This window comes from Calliphora vicina, chromosome 1 (genome assembly GCF_958450345.1).
Source record: "Calliphora vicina chromosome 1, idCalVici1.1, whole genome shotgun sequence".
NCBI classification, from domain to species: Eukaryota; Metazoa; Arthropoda; class Insecta; order Diptera; family Calliphoridae; genus Calliphora; species Calliphora vicina.
In genome coordinates this window covers 56,440,132-56,457,451 of record NC_088780.1, presented here as the reverse complement: position 1 = coordinate 56,457,451, position 17,320 = coordinate 56,440,132, and the positions used below count along the sequence as shown (strand labels likewise).

At 33.0% G+C, this 17,320-nt stretch overlaps 2 protein-coding genes across 2 annotated transcripts in view; one reads left to right on the top strand and one right to left on the bottom strand.

The window, feature by feature from the left end:
• Positions 1-1,776: 1,776 nt before the first annotated feature.
• LOC135962340 (protein TAPT1 homolog) lies at positions 1,777-4,847 on the top strand. Its single transcript, XM_065514215.1, has 3 exons — positions 1,777-2,142; positions 2,282-2,877; positions 3,174-4,847. The coding sequence occupies exons 1-3, from the start codon at positions 1,947-1,949 to the stop codon at positions 4,533-4,535; spliced, it is 2,154 nt and encodes a 717-aa protein (XP_065370287.1). The 5' UTR covers positions 1,777-1,946; the 3' UTR covers positions 4,536-4,847.
• Positions 4,848-15,619: 10,772 nt separating this feature from the next.
• The window catches only part of LOC135948674 (uncharacterized), a 78,670-nt gene continuing 76,969 nt past the window's right edge, over positions 15,620-17,320 (bottom strand). Inside the window, exons 2-3 of the mRNA XM_065498073.1 lie at positions 16,197-16,378; positions 15,620-15,943 (exon numbers count right to left, since the gene is read on the bottom strand). Of these exons, the coding sequence (XP_065354145.1) occupies positions 15,620-15,943; positions 16,197-16,378 (506 nt within the window). The remainder of the gene's footprint in view (positions 15,944-16,196; positions 16,379-17,320) is intronic.

Sequence of the window (17,320 nt, the reverse complement as noted above, 5' to 3'; positions counted from 1 at the left end):
TATAACCAATTAAGGCTTAAATATACGACTCTGAACGACAACGATTTATTTGTTAGCCCAAAAACCAGCTACTAAGAGAAAAAATATGCGAAGACGCTTTTCAATATAGACCGGTTGTGAAAACCCTTCCACCCGGGCTAAGGCCAGCTACTCGGAACAAATTGTTCCGACTGAAATTTGTGATAATCGTGAAGAATTTTAAACAATTTCAGTTCTCCACAGAAATTATATCTATCCTAATTGTTATTTCAAGCTCTTTTAAATGATATAAAAACATTTGAGATCGAATAATTATTTTAGGAGATATTTAAGATTTTAGTGATTTAAGGATGTAAATGAATTCCCCAATTTATATAAATTACGCAATATTAACTAAATAACGCCTGAAAATTGTGGTTTTTAATAAGCTGTCATTAACTTGGGGGTTACACGATCAAGTTTTTCTTTGAAGTTTTAATACACTCACACTTTTTTACTAATACACTGTCATTAACTTGACCCAGCGGGAAAAAGATGCAGTAAAGAGGCCTTCCTAAATGCCTCATTTTGCAGACACAAGGACTTGCAAAATCATTTTGCCGCATTGCAAAATCATTTCAATTTTACACGGCGTGTCATTGCGAACCAAGGCCTTGCATACTCGCTGCTGTTAGAGGGCAGAGAGAAGGCCTACTTATGATGGGCTGTTGGCAGCCAACAAGCTCACTTGTTATTAGAAGGGGATTCATAGAGCTTCTTGAACACCTTCTAAGAGCAGGCAGGGTGGAATGAGTATCGGATCTTTTAGAATGTGTAAGTATGCCTTTTAGAAGGCCTACAAATTGAAGTCCTATCATTTTTTCCCGCTGGGGAGGGTTACACGATCAAGTTTTTCTTTGAAGTTTTAATACACTCACACTTTTTTACTAATACACTTTTAAGAATTGAAACGAACTTGCATTCAATTTCTCATTCAAGTTAGTGTTTCAATTTTCAATCAAGAAAGCAGCTGATTACAATTTTTTTAGTTAGTGTTTCAATTTTCAATCAAGAAAGCAGCTGATTACATTGTTTTCAAGTTGCGTGCAGCCTACGTCACAGCTTTCAATTTTTGTAAATTTTGACCACCAGTATATGTAAAAGACTATCAAGAAAAACTTTATAGTGTGGCTGCAGGGTAATTTAGCTACAGATTGTACGAATATGTGTTTAAAACTTATTATAACATCAGAATTTGTTTCTTGGTTTAAAAATAAATTTTTCAATTTGGAGCAAAATAATGAAATTATGTTAATCTTGACTAATAGCCTGATTATAAACAATATCGAGTAAGCCGAACGAAAATTTAACATGTTAAATTGTTCTATTATTAACAGCCTATAAGTAGCAATTACCCCAATAACCCCCATTTTCTCAATACCTGGTTGTCGTTTTTCGTAACGATAAACCTCCAATTAACATTTTTTTTGTATGAGAACTGTCAGTTTATCGTCACGATAAAAAATAAACATAGATTGAGAAAATGGGGGTAAGCCTTTCAAATAATATACATACGATTTAAGGTTTATATGGTTTAAAATAAGCGAAACTCTTTATAGTTTATTAAATAAGTCATTCATCGCGTGACGCTTTTTTTCAAACAGCAGCTCATTTCTAATTACGTTTTGTATCTTATCACTTGTCCATCACTAATTATTTACACGATTCTATTCTAATTGGAAACAGTGCTTGTGAATGGAATAACAACACTGACGTTTGTTTTGACTCTATTGTGAATACTTTCTTCGTAAACAGTTCTTGCTCCCCAAAAACAGTGACTCGTTCAATAAAAACAAACAAATTCGCGATTAAACCTGGAAAATATATTAAATATTCATAATAAAATTTATTTTGCTCAAATTTTACACAATTAAAAAGTAATGTAATTTAAGAATTGAATCGTTAATATTAATAAAAGAAATCCGAACATGGCGTCAAAAAAATTAAGATTTCGTGGCGATTTAAATTTTCAAAATCGCATCGATGACTTGTATGATGAGGTGGATGGTGCAGCGGTTGCTGGCTTTAGTCACAGACGTTCTAGTGGGAGTGTAAATACAAATAATAAAGACAGCAACGATACAGCAACAAAAACAGCCAAAGAATCGGAAGCAGGGGAAAAGGGTAAGTTGAGTCCGCTATTGGTGAGGAAAAATGAAGAAAACCTGTTGTTGAGTCGCACTTTAATAGACTGTTTAAAGTGAAAGGAATGTGTTAAAAAATCAGTAAGTCATAAAAAATAATGCAGTGAATTTTGTTGCAGAGGCTCCTTCGTTTATGGACTTTTTCAAATTGGAAATGACAAGAGGCTACTTACTAGAACACGATGAGGAGCGCTATACGGCCAGACGTAAAAAGATTTACTCGTTCATGCGTATACCTCGAGACTTGGAACGTTTTATGGTTTATGGCATCATGCAATGTGCCGACTCATTTCTTTATATACACACATTTTTGCCGGTACGTTTTGCTTTAGCGGTATGGGGCATGTTGACACGTCCTATTGCTAGTTGTTTGGGCTTAAGAAGACGTACTCAACGCCTACTGACACCGGCAGAAATCTGTGATTTACTAAAGGGTTCTATATGGATTACAGTGACACTCCTAATGCTGTCCGTCGATACGAATCGAGTGTATCACATAATCAAATCACAATCTATAATTAAATTATATTTATTCTACAATATGCTGGAAGTGGGTGATCGATTATTATCTGCCTTTGGCCAGGATACTATAGATGCATTATTTTGGACTGCTACAGAACCGAAAAATTCGAAACGTGAACATTTCGGTTTAATAACACACATAATTTTTACATTGATCTATGTGGTTTTGCATAGTTTTTTAATTATGTTTCAGGTGAGTTATGAGAAATGAAAATATGTTTGAATGTAATTGCCGGTATTAATTTAATTATAAAAAATTTTGAAAAAGGAGCACTTTACTTAATAGAATAAATCAAACTTAAATTGAATATAGTTGAACTTATTGTAAGAATGACGTTTTTATGCTCATTACAAAATACATATCATTTGTTTTACAAAATAATTAAATTTATAAGTCAAAAGTTCTGATCTGCGATATCATATTGTAGGATAAGTTAAATATATTTTTTTACTTGTTTTTATGGTATCATTAATTTATTTATTTTCCAGGCCACCACTTTAAATGTTGCAGTCAACTCCAATAACAAGGGACTTTTAACCATTATGATATCGAATAATTTTGTGGAACTAAAGGGCTCCGTATTTAAGAAATTTGATAAAAATAATTTGTTTCAATTGACTTGCAGTGATGTGCGCGAAAGATTCCATCTGTCCGTTTTACTTTTCATTGTGATGATACAAACAATGAAAGAGTTTGATTGGAGCTTTACACAGTTTTGTGTAATGCTGCCTGATTGCTTTTCTGTGCTAATCACTGAAATACTTATTGATTGGATAAAACATGCATTTATTACAAGATTTAATGAATTGCCGGAATACATTTATCGGGAATATACTACAAGCTTGGCCTACGATATGACACAGACTCGTCAGAAGCATGCCTTTTCGGATCACTCAGATTTGGTGGCTAGACGTATGGGTTTCATACCTTTTCCCTTGGCTGTAGTGTTGATTAAAGCTATTTACTCGGCGGTGTCATTTAACAATATAGGAGCCTGGATATTGTTTTTGCTGGCTTATGGTTTTGCTTTGGGCTTGAGAATTTGCCTTACCATCTGTGCTTTGGGTAAAGCTTGTAAACTAATGAAGGAACATCAGGATGAGAAATGTAATTCATCAACTCCTAGTTCAATGACTAATGTGCCACCGGTGGGTAGCAATACTAATACCGCCACAATGGGCATGCCGGGTGTAGAAAATCTATCAAGTTCGACGCCACCCAATAAACATAATCGCTCAGATATGGCTACATCACCAACACACCCCTCTACAGCAACAGTAGGGGGCAGCGCTAGTGTTGGAAATTTTTCTTTACAAAGATCGCTAACAGTAGACTTAACACCCAAAGATATGCTCAATATTTCAGCAAACACTTCTACACCCAAACAAGTGAGCAAAACTTCATCCAACACTTCTTGCAACAGTGCTCCGGGTGTCTTAAATAAATCAACTCGGAACATGTCTTCGTCCTCCTCAAATACACCCACTTCTGCCGCCAACTTAACACACAACGAAATGGACTTGGATGTAAAGAGTTCTTTGGAATTGGGAGCCACCGCCTTATTTTCCAACAGTGATGTGGATTTAGATGATGTTTGTTTAAATGAACACATTTTAGAACCAAATTCGACTTCTACTACAGCTGGTTTTGTAGAAGAAGCCTTAGCTAAAAGTGAACCAGACTTGCAACAAACTTCCAATGTCACCAAAACACCCACCATCAGCAGTCCTACATCAGCAACCACTGCTGGTCAAACAAAGTTGGGTAGACGTACGCACAAGAGATCTGAATCCGAACCGAGCATGCAAAGCATTGTGGGTTCTTCGGATTCCAGTGAATCACAAGCGTAGTGAAATTTGTTAAAAATGCTTTCTTTCTATTTCTAAACTTTCTTATTTTGTTCTATTTAATGTTTCTACACGATAAAGACAATATTTATATTAAACTTTAGTTTTATTTTCAAATGATTTGTTTTTAGTGAAATTTGTTAATTTTTTTATTTAACACAATGATGTTCTGCTTCTTAAAATCTATTACGTTATTAGTTGGAAGAAGTATTTATATGTCTTTTTACTAGTAATAAAAATGATTTTAATAAAAACAATTGTGTTGCAGACTTTGTGCAGTATGCATATGAATTAATTTAAATTCAAAAACACTAACACACTACCTATATAAAGGAAATTAATTGTAGCAGGATAATTGTCAGAGGATAAAGATGTGGACATAAAGTGCTGATTATGGGACAAACAAATTAATTAGAAATTGAAATATCAATATAATTTCTCCAAAATTAGCCAAAATGGCCTTGAAATAGGTCTGAAACATTTAATAATTTGGAGCTTATCATGGGAAAAATATTTATAAATATGTTTAGCAAAGTTTTTATGGAAGAATTATTCGATATTTTTTCTCATGCATGATTTATTTGAAAAATGTTTGATATTTAATAAAAAAAAAATGGATTGAGGAATTTTAAAGGAGAAACTAGTTTTGAATATAAATTTAAATCTGAGGAATTAACTTTTATTTTAAAATGTCTAAAAAAAGCTAATAGATATTTATAAACCATCCAGCAAAACTGTCCCTTTAAAAACTTCTATTCTATATGAATATACAATACATACAAATTTAAATAATAAACAAATTTTAGGTTTAATTTTTAGCTTTTGTTTTTCATTATTTTATTCTCGATTTAGTGTAGACTTTTTAAACATATTGTTTTGTTTCTCAAACTATGAAATCATACATTGTTCGATATTAATTGTTCCTCAAACAGATTTCTTGTTTGTTATTTTTTAGTTAGTCTTTTTTAAATTTAGTATTCGATTTTTATTCAAGCTTAAAATATTTACATACAAATCAAATCACATTGCCTTAAATATTTGAAATTTATTATTAAAAATACCTAATAAATGCATTCAAATATTTTAAAAAAATATTGAAAAAATAAGAATTATTTAAATTAACTAATAAGTATTTAAAAATAAAATAAAAATATATACGAGTATTTACAACTATACATACGTACATAAAATAAGTGACAATTTGTTTATTATAATTGTCATTCAAACCTAATTTAGTTTTCATACTGTTTAATTTTATTCATGTTTTTTAATAAAATTTTGGTTAAATCGTTCCCATATATCGTTGTGTGTTTTTAAATTGTATTTATTCCGCAAAATTATTCATTTGCATTTGTATAAGAATAATTGTTTTTGTTTTTTTTATATATACTTAATAACAATTTAAATAAAAATAAATGGAAATATTGAAAATTATTGTAATTGATGTTTTTAATTTTAAATATTTATTATAGCTTTAAGGTTGTACTCATAGATACCGTAAATTTGCTCTAAAAAAGAGTTTTAAGCGCGTGAAATATGATGTATAAACTGACAAATATTCGCCCATGTTCTGGAAAACGCAGCGTTTTCAAACCGCTTACGGGTTGAAAAACGCAAAACGCATTTCATCCTTCCGTCAGAACGATATGTGATTTTCAGAACATGTTAAAATTTAAAGAATACAGTGCACTCGCGATAATATGAACTAATTAAAACCAGTCCAGTTCACTTTTGCAAGATTGTTCATATTTGCGAATGGCATCTAATTCCCATCAACAACTAGGGAAGTCCAAAAATTATTAAGCAGTTGAATTAGAATTTAGCCACTACCCTGTTGATTTAGATTTCAACCTGTGTAGATAGATAAAATACGTTAAAAAAACAAAAAAAAGTTTTTCATATTGTTACGTTTTGAACGGTGAAAACCTTTTCAAAACGTTGGTTTATTTCCTTTAAATAAACCGGATACTTTTGATTGCAAATAAAAGCCGTTAAGTAGTTTAAAAATTGTAACAACTCTTTATTTATTTAAAACTAGTTGATCGCCCCGGCTTCGCCCGGTAGCATTTACTAATGTTAGTATCTAAATTTGTACTGCATACTTTAGGGAGCTTTTTTATTACAGTTACAGTTGACTGGACTCACAAAAAAAAGAATTTCCGAGTTTTACACGGAATATTTGATTTTTTTTTCTTTACAAACCATCTCCAATTACAAACCATATTCGAATTCGAATATACGGTCGCAGCAAACAGCGTTGCCATACTTACGACCAATGGTCAACTGAAAGCTTTTATTCAATGTTAATAATGCCCACAAATATGTTACAGTTTGAGAGGCACTGCTATTTGAAAGCATTATGCAACTTTTAAATCAGCCCTTAAAATCGTTATAATTGAATTCCACACTCGCCATCTTAAGTTTGAACTGTGAGGTTGTATTTTGGCATACGCTCTGCAAATTTTTGGAAAAGACTGACATACGCCATTTTATGTTTGTTTTACTTTGTGGGAAAATTTTTTTTTTGTAAAATATTTTCCTTTGGATACTTTATATTTGACATACTCTTCAATTGGAATTGAAAATTACCAAATTTGTGACTGGAAGCTTGAAAAGGAAAAGTGACGCCATGGCGTCACATTCGTTTACTACGTCCCAGCGAGACTTTGAGGGCTTTGCTGCTTCCCAAGTTAATGGGAGGAATAATGCTTTAAAGGATCTTGCTGGTGGTGGGGTTAAGAAAAAGAAATCTGGGAAGAAAAATAACAAACGAGCTAAAGACTTACTTTCTAAGAAGACTGACAATATTGTGCCTCAAGATAAATTGCCTTTTGACTCGAATGTACCTGACAAGATTGATGCTGATCAGATGAATACTAGCCAATCAACTGTAAGTAAGAATGATTCTGATGTAAATATCTCTATGGATGATAGCTCTGATGTTGATTTTGTACCTAAAAATGATAAATGCTGTGACTTTAATGTATCTAATGAACAAGAGAATACTCGACCTAACCTCTATGTTGATGATGTGCCGGCTGGCTCGGCGTCTTCGAACAATGTTGAGATTTTGCAAATGACTGTGACATCTGTTGAAAATACTTTAACTAATCCTGCCAATTCTTTGAATTCAATGCCCAATCGGACTAATATGTCCTTATCATCTAACACTTTACCATCTAATGTGCCCGCTTTTGCCAATTCTGATGAGCCGATTCTCTATCCTGATGATCATTTTGGCGAGGTATTTGTTCTTATTGATACGTCTCGTTCGGAAATAATTTTGAATAAAAGTATTAAGAATGGCCTATATTTATGGGAGAAAATAAGAGATATTGAGATTAATGGTATTAAGTCGATCAAGGCCATTGGCACGACACTGTATAAGATTTGCTTTGATAGTATTTTTAATGCCAACCTTTGTCTTCGGGACACAATTTTAAAATCCAGGAACATAAGGGCATTTATTCCTAGAACATTTTTGGAAACTTTTGGTGGGAAAAGGTGCCTTAGTTGCGGCAGGCCTGGAGTATGTAACCCTGAGTGTGGTATTTTAAGGTGTATTCTGTGTAATAGTGATGAGCACAATGCTAGACAAAGGAACCGATGTAGTGTATGGGAAGAGGAGACTAATATTAGAAAGATCATGACAATTAAGAAGCTCTCCCGAAAGGAAGTTGTTGAATCTTATAATCCCCGTAACCGGAATAGATTTTCTGTTTTAGAAAACTATGATGGTCATTTCCCCCCAATGCTGCCTCAAGGAAATCCTAGTCGTAGGAATAATGATTTGGAGATCAACAGTATTCTCACTCCGAGGATGTATAGTAATGTTCTCAAGAGACCTAGACCAGCTCCAAGAGTTGCTCCTGTGCAAAAGTATAATCCCCAGGACCATGCCTGGGTTGGTGCTATGGGTGGAAAGGTTTTTGAAAAACCGAATGTTGATAAGGTCTCACTTTTAGAGAAAACGATGACAGAATTTATCACCTTTATGAAGGATTATTTTAACAAGGAACGGAATATGCATGGTCTTAATGCTGTTTCGCACTTTGGAGACCGTTTGAATAAAATATATAGAGATTTGGATTGTGACATAATAACAAACGCCACCATGGATAATCCGTATAATGAAAATACTCCAATATAATTGTCAGTCTCTCAGAGCTAATTGCAGGAACATAGAATATTTTTTGAACAACAGGGATTTTGATATTGCTATTTTAAGTGAAATTTTTTCACATTTGGATTCACGTCAGTCATCTAAACTTTTGAATTATAAAATTGTCAAGAAAACCAGATCGGATGGATATGGAGGTGTGGCCATTGCACTGCATAAATCCATTCGTTTTAAAAATATTAATTATGCTACGAATTATGATATTGTTATTGTCCGTACCCTCAACCTGTCTACGAATTTTGTCATCTGCTCAGTATATTTTGAACCTTCTATATCTGTACCTGATTTTGCTTGTGAAATGCAAAAACTTTTATCCTTTGTTGAGACTCTTGGTTATGTTTTAATATGTGGTGATTTTAATGCCAGGGCATGTCAATGGGGTGATACTGTTGACTCGTCCAGGGGAAGGAAGTTGGCTGAACTAATTGATACATCTGATTTTTGCTGTTTAAATGTTGGTTTGCCCACATTCAGACGTGACCTAAGCTCCTGTGGCACAGTTCTTGATTTGTCTTTTTCTAATGTGAATATATGTATGGAGTGGAATACGATACCCATTTTTCTTGGTGGCAGTCATCACTATCCGATTTCAATAGTTGTAGATTCTATTAGTGTTAAAAGTTCCCTATTTTTGGCCAAAGACAAGTTAATTTCTTCTCTGAACAATGTCCAGCTTGATCCAGATGTTGAGATGATAGAATCAACTATTGCGGATGAGATTAAAAATGCAACTTATAAAATTAAATCGAAAAGAACACCTAAATCGTGGTGGACGCTGATCTTGATAAAATCTTTAGGTGTTTGATTGCTGCTCTGAAGAAATGTAATAAATATCCAACTCCTGTTAATTGTAATCTTGCTCTAAGTGACAAAATCGAATGGAAGGAAGCTGTTAAGAGTGCCAGAAGAGAACATTTTAATCAGAGAATTGATCTTTTAAATCAACAACCTAATACCAGGGATGCGTGGCGATTTGTTAGAAATGTAGGTGGTAATGCTAAATTTTTGGACTCTACGGCCTGGAATGATCAGAATAATCTTTTATATCTTCAACATCTTAAAGATCAAGTGCCTAATGGTAATGGTGTTTATACTATATATTGGTCTACTATAGTCTGTGATGGTAGTAGTGGTGAATTTTCATTTTCGGATGAAGAGTTTGATTCCATTCTTAGGAACAAAACTAAGCCCTCTGCTGGTGGTGAAGACAAAGTGACATATGAAATGATCCGAGCTTTGTCTCCTTTAGCTCAGAGATCCTTACTTACTGCTCTTAGTGATGCCTTTTTGGAACATAATATTAAGGATTCTTGGCGCATTATCAAAATAGTCCCCATTCCTAAAAAGGGCAAGGATTTGAGTGATTATCGCAATTTTCGTCCGATTTCGTTAATTTCAGTTTTCCTGAAGCTTATCAACCTTATGATAAAGGACAGAATGATAGAGTACTGTGATGAGAACCATCTTCTTCCTGATAGGACGTTTGCCTACAGGAAGCACAAATCGGCCTCCATATGTTTAAATGAGATTTTGCTGTGTATTGCTACTCTTAAGAAGAATGGATTCAAAGTTATTTTACTGGCTCTTGATATCAATAATGATTATAATTGTGTGAACAACAACTTACTCAATAGAATGTTATTGGATGGTGGTTTTCCTGCAGTTTATGTTAAATGGATTTATAATTTCTTGGCAGAGCGTGTTCTGAAACTGGGTGATGACCAAGTTGTCGTTTCTGATGGTCTACCACAGGGCAGTTGCCTGTCTCCCTTTTTGTTTAACCTGTATACGGCTTCCTTGCACAATGCTGAAGATGAATCAACGAAAATTTTTCAATTTGCTGATGATTTTCTTATACTAACGTTTGATAAGGACTTTGATGTCGCGGTTAACAAGATGAATTTCAGGATTCGTGAATTTTCTCGGAGATGTCTTAATCTGAATCTCTCCTTTAATCTTGATAAAACAAAGACTATATACATTGCCAAAGGCAGTCGTAAAGAGGTAGTTATCTCTCTGAACAACACTCGTATTGAGCAAGTTAAGAAACTTAAATATCTTGGGCGTACGATCAATATGTCGTCGACAGTTGGTGATCATTATGAAAGAGTTTTATCTGAGGCAAGGAATAGTACCAATCTTATTAAATCACTATCGACTGTAAAAGGTGGTTTACAACCTAAAGTGTCTATAAATGTCTTCAAGAGTTTTGTCAGATCCAAAATTGAGTATTCGAGAACTACAACGGCTCATTCGCCTACTTCGATTAATCGGAAAATAATTACCTTTCAAAATTCCGTTTTGCGCAGATGTTTGGGGTTGACGAGATCCACTCCAGTTCATACAATATATGCTTTATCTGGTGATCTTCCTGTAAAATTTAGAGCGAAATTTCTCACTGCGAAGGAAATCATTAATCGGAAATTTTTTAATTATTCCACATATTGTAAATTGAACACTGATGTTCCGGTGAAATCGAGCTATGGTTATATTTTCAATCAATATGCTCACATTTTTGATCGCATAAACGTTAACTGCTCTTTTGTTAGAAGCGGTCAACTATGGATTCTTACTAACATCTTACCTGATAAGAAATCTAATCTTTCGAGGGAACAAATAATGTCGACTTACATGGAGAAAATATATAATTAAAGCTAAATGATTTTAATATTTATGCTACTGATGCCTCTCTGGTTGAAAATGCTGCTGGCTGTGCTATTATTGATGTCTCCAATGATGCTGAATATTTGTTTAGAATTGCTCATAGAACTTCTAGTATGTTTGCGGAACTGTGTGCTATTAGTAGGGCTATCGATTCTGCTATCTCTCCTGGTGTTGAAAAGTTGGTAATTTTCACGGATAGCCTTTTGTCGTGTCAAGTCTTGAATGTATCCACTACGAAGAACTATTGTGTTGCTTCTATTCACAACAAAATTAGAAACTCTCAAATTAGAGAATGTCATCTGCTTTGGACGCCCAGTCATGTGGGTATTGATATCAATGAAAGGTCTGATGCTGCTGCTAAAAATGCTACTTCTATTGGTGCTGATTTGGTAGTTGACCTCACTGCTGATGAGGCTATTCGCTGTATACGTGATTGTCTATATGAGGATTGGAATTCTGAATATGTGGAGCTTTCTCGTGAGAAGGGAACGTTTTTTGCTAATATATATCCTAATGTACCGAGAAAACCCTGGTTCTATGGAAATCATGGGCTTGAACCTGCTGCTGTTAAAATTCTTAATAGACTTATGACTGGACATACTTTTGGTAAAATGTATTTGAACAAAGTTGGCGTAATTGACTCTTAACTTTGTGATGTGTGCAATGTGAACGAGACTTCTGATCATATTATTTTCAAATGTACTAAATTTGACAACTTGAGGCGCAAATATGGCTTTTTCGACAAGTACTATGATGTTTCTTCCCTTCTGAAATCGGGTAACTTTAATGTTTTTAAGTCACTTTTTGAATTTCTGAGGGATGCCAAAATGGGGCTGTAGTCTGATTATGATGATTCAATGATGTAACTTTTCTATTTTTGTGGGATAACCTGGCAGTTTGTGAGTTTAATACTCCGCCAACACACTTCAAAGTTAAAAAAAAATAATTGAATTCAAGTACAATTTCGTAACAATATTTTAAAAAGCTTTAAAATATGAACAGCTTAGTTCACTAAGTTCATATTGTTACGTTTTAACCTTTTCAAAACGCTGGTTTATTTCCTTTAAATAAACCGGATACTTTTGATTGCAAATAAAAGCCGTTTAGTAGTTTGAAAATGGTAACAACTCTTTATTTATTCAAATGTACAACAACAACAGAATTAAATAGTCACTCAATGTTTTTTTATACACGTTTGTAAATTCGCAGAAATAAAGACACAATTTATAATGTACACGAATTTACTTGAAAAACACAACACACTTTAAAGCACTCAGTTGATGTTTATTCGAAAAGCGTCTCTGATAAACTGACTCACGACTGCAACCTCTGCCACTATTTATAACACTGTCATCTGCACTCTAGATTGTTCTCTAACTGTCAAAATTCGAATATTCTAGATCTTACTAATACATACGCCATCCTGTGGTGTACTTTCTACAATTTCCTTAAACTGAATATTCGAATTCGAATACAGCGTTGCCAACTTACAATCAAATCAACTGAAAGCTTTTATTTAATAATGCCCACAGATATGTTACAGTTTGCTATTACAGCACTTTTATTTGAAAGCATTATGCTACTTTTAAATCAGCCCTTAAAATCGTTATATTTGAATTCAAGTACAATTTCGTAACAATATTTTAGAGTACCCTATCTATGGAAGTAAAAAGTGTTCATATTTTTGGTGTTCATATTATCGAGAGTGCACTGTATGCTCTAAAAATACAGTATCTAAGGAGTGAGATCGAAAAAACCTTAACACACGTTTTTCCAAGTATTATTTGATTATTTTTTTGGATCAAGTTACGTTTGAAAAGTATGTCAGTTATTAGGTTCATTTGTTGTTAATCTGATTAAAATGATTGACGAGAAAAAAGTGTGTACTAAAATTATTAAATATTTTCAACAAAACCCAACTTAGTCCTAAAAAAGTTGGCCAAACAATCAAAGGTCTGCCGTCAAATTGGTTCCAACATTAATAAACGGGAGAACTTGTTCGTTAATAGAAAACCTGGTTCAGGTAGAAAACATCATGTGGATGTTTATAAAGCCAATAAATAGAAAGCATTTTCAAAAGAGCTGGTAGGAAAGCAGCCCGGTTAGTTCAGTACTCGGACTATTTGGAACGAAAAGTAAAAGCAAATGCAGGTTTAAAAACATACAAGGCTTAAAAAGTTCCTGACAGGAACTCTGCTAATAATATAGAGGCGAAAGACAGAGCACGGAAATTAAAGTAAAATTTTATAAAAAATATACCTGCTGCATAATCGAGCTCTTTTTTTGATTAAACGCTTATTGGACAAGTTATTAGCGAATTTAGATATTTTGAGTTTTTATATAAAAAATCGATTTTTGGTCAGAAATATGAGTGATCACAGATCAAGCTCTTTTTCTTGATTAAACGCTTATTGGACAAGCGAATTTAGATATTTTGAGTTTTTATATAAAAAATCGATTTTTGGTCATAAGTGATCTAGCTTCTTTTCTTGACTAAACGCTTATTGGACAAGTTATTAGCGAATTTAGATATTTTGAGTTTTTATATAAAAAATCGATTTTTGGTCGGAAATATATCACAGATCGAGCTCCTTTTCTTGATTAAATTTAGAATTTAGATATTTTGAGTTTTTATATAAAAAATCGATTTTTGGTCAGAAATATGAGTGATCGCAGATCGAACTCCTTTTCTTGATTAAACGCTTATTGAACAAGTTATTATCGAATTTAGATATTTTGAGTTTTTATATAAAAATCGAATTTTGGTCAGAAATATGAGTGATCACAGATCGAACTCCTTTTCTTGATTAAACGCTTATTGGACAAGTTATTATCGAATTTAGATATTTTGAGTTTTTATATAATGATCACAGATTGAGCTCCTTTTCTTGTTTAAACGCTTATTGGCCAAGTTATTAGCTAATTTAGCTATTTTGAGATTTTATATAAAAAATCGATTTTTGGTCAGAAATATGAGTGATCACAGATCAAGCTCCTTTTCTTGATTAAACGCTTATTGGCCAAGTTATTAACGAATTTAGATATTTTGATTTTTTATATAAAAAATCAATGTTTGTTCAGAAATATGATCACATATTTCTGAACAAACATTGATTAAACTCTTATTGGCCAAGTTATTAGCAGAAATATGAGTGATCGCAGATCGAGCTCCTTTTCTTTATTCAACGCTTATTGGCCAAGTTATTAGCGAATTTAGATCTATTTTTGGTCAGAAATATGAGTGATCACAGATCGAGCTCCTTTTCTTGCTTCATCGCTTATTGGACAAGTTATTACAAATTTAGATATTTCGAGTTTTTATATAAAAAATCGAATTTTGGTCTGAAATATCACATTTCATATTAAAGACCGATGTTGGTTGGTTGGTTTACGTGGTAGTTCACTACGTGCGAACAATCAAGTAGAGTCGAAGGGACCCCGTTTTGATGAGACCACACCACTCGTCAGATTTATTGTCGTTTACATCGCAATGTAACTAAAAAGTGCTAGCTAGACCCAACATGTAGCTGTGAGATATCTTAGTAGGTCATTGAGTTTAGACCCGGCTACCTCACAAAGGTTGGTCAATGTATAGTTGCCCATGAATTTATGTCTCTTGACACTCAGAGCTGGGCATTCGCAGAGAAGGTGGAAAGTCGTTTCCTCCTTTTCCCTATCCTTACAACTGCGGCAATGGTCGTTAAAGGGGAGTCCCAGGCGATTTGCGTGCTTGCCTAACGCCCAGTGTCCCGTTAATACTACAGACCGATGTATTTTGAGCTCTCTTCTTTTTATTTTCACATGTACGCAAGCACACACATTGTACAAAAACAGTCAGTCTCGCATGAGCATTGATAGAAGCAGGTTGTGTTACGCTTTTATGTTTGTTTATTTCATTATTTCAGCTATTTGTTTTTGTTTTTGCCAGAGAGTAATTCTCAACTCATACAACTACAATATCTAAAAACTGTAGTGGTGTGAGTTTGCATTTCGCGTATTTTAGGGGAAATGGTAGCTTAGCGGTTACCAACCTTGATTTTAAGCATTAAAATGTTATTGTGATACATTAAAAAAGTTTAAGCCACGTAATAATAATTTTGGACATTATTGTCATTAACAATTATTGTACATTTTTTGATTATTCTGCATTGAGTTTCAATTCAAATAATAGTATAATTTATTAACATGGTGTGGTTTAATTTTTTATTTCTTTTTATAAATAATTAACAGCTTTTTACAATTATTATTCTTCTTCTGTATGGCCTTCCACAGTGTATTGCAAGACTTCCTCTTCTTTGTGATTTAAAGAACTTACAATTTTATAGAAACCGGGACGTAAAAATTTCTGAAATTTACTTGAGTCCAAGGGATAATCCTTAACCACATAGGTTTCCTGTGTCACTGGACATTTATCCGGATCGGGAGCGTTAGCATAGTTTTTCAATGTGTCATAGAAATATTTTTTATATTGATTGGCCATGACTTGGCAAACACCGACATTGGCAACGCCAACAACTTTTTTATATTCGCCATCTTTTTCTGGGGAATGGTAAACTTCCATGTTGAGCTGAAAAAAATAAGTTAAAGTTAATAAAAATTATAAGACTGTATTTAAATTGTGTATAGGAAATTAGGAGATTTTTTGAAGAGGTACATATATAATTTCAAAATGCAATCAAGGTTTAAGAATTTCATTGCAAGTACTCACTATTTAAAATTGAACAATTTTGAAGAGGGAACATGATTTTACTAATACTCAGCTATTTTCAGAATAAACTTAATTTATTTAATTGTCGCGATCTGACTTCCTTAGAACTTACTTTATATTCATCATCCAAATCTACAGACTGCTCAACTTGACCATTGATCTTGACCTCATCTTCCCCAACTTTATCAAAAGTTATATCCGTTTTTAGAATATGCTCAGCATCCTTGACTTTATCCAACTTATCCAAAACCAATTTCAATTTTTTCTTTTCCTCATCGGCTGCTGTATTCAAAACTGCAGTAAACAATAAAAATCCACTAATAATTATGAGTTTGAGCTCCATGGCCCCGGAATGCTTTATATTGAATTATTTCTAAATAGTTTTTGCAACTAGCATGCTGCTTTTATAATGACATTTCAATAATTTTTACATGGTACAATTGTAATCGAATTATCTGATTAAATTTAACATAAAACGGAAACTGTTAAAAATATATATTTTTGTACAACAATATTTTTATTACAATTATTATTACAGTATTAATCTAAATGTATGTTTGTGTTTTGGGGGGTTTTACAGAAAAAAATACATTAAGAATTTACGAGGATGGTATGGCAAAACGTTTACCTGAAACATATTAAACAATTAATAAAACTTAATGAGATCTTTGTTTTTAAATCACATTAGTTAATTAACAACATCTATAATTAGCAATAACTGAGTGTCATGTGCAATTAAAACCGCATTTAAATTGACATTAATTACAACAACAATCGAAATAAAACTTACTCTGACCTATCAGATGCATAATTACTTACATAAGGATATGGCAATTGTAAGGATGTTTGTGTATGTAAACGTGCATACATATACATAAATACAAACATACATACATATGTATGTAATATGCATGTGAGTGCGATTAAATGTTATAAATTGTGTAAATATGTGTGGGATTTTTTAAATAAAATGTTTATTTAAAACAAAAGACCATATTTCATTGACCCACATATCAGCCAATTAATTGCACATCCTCTGTTTTTATGCCAAGAGAGAGAGAGAGAGTTGAAAAGTAAAAAATATGTGAGCGTATTTAAATGTGTTAGTAGTAGAGATGGAAAGTCCTTTTGAATAATACGAATGGGAAAAATAGCAGAAATTGCAGACAGAAAATAGCAATTTTCGGATTTGTCATCCACAATTTTCTAACGATATTAGGTATATAATAAAAGTTT

Excerpts from the sequence above, each read along its gene's own strand:
- LOC135962340 (XM_065514215.1), top strand. The coding sequence starts at position 1,947 with ATGGCGTCAAAAAAATTAAGATTTCGTGGCGATTTAAATTTTCAAAAT. Across the intron at positions 2,143-2,281 it reads ATCGGAAGCAGGGGAAAAGG|AGGCTCCTTCGTTTATGGAC; the intron begins GTAAGTTGAGTC and ends ATTTTGTTGCAG. Across the intron at positions 2,878-3,173 it reads GTTTTTTAATTATGTTTCAG|GCCACCACTTTAAATGTTGC; the intron begins GTGAGTTATGAG and ends TTTATTTTCCAG.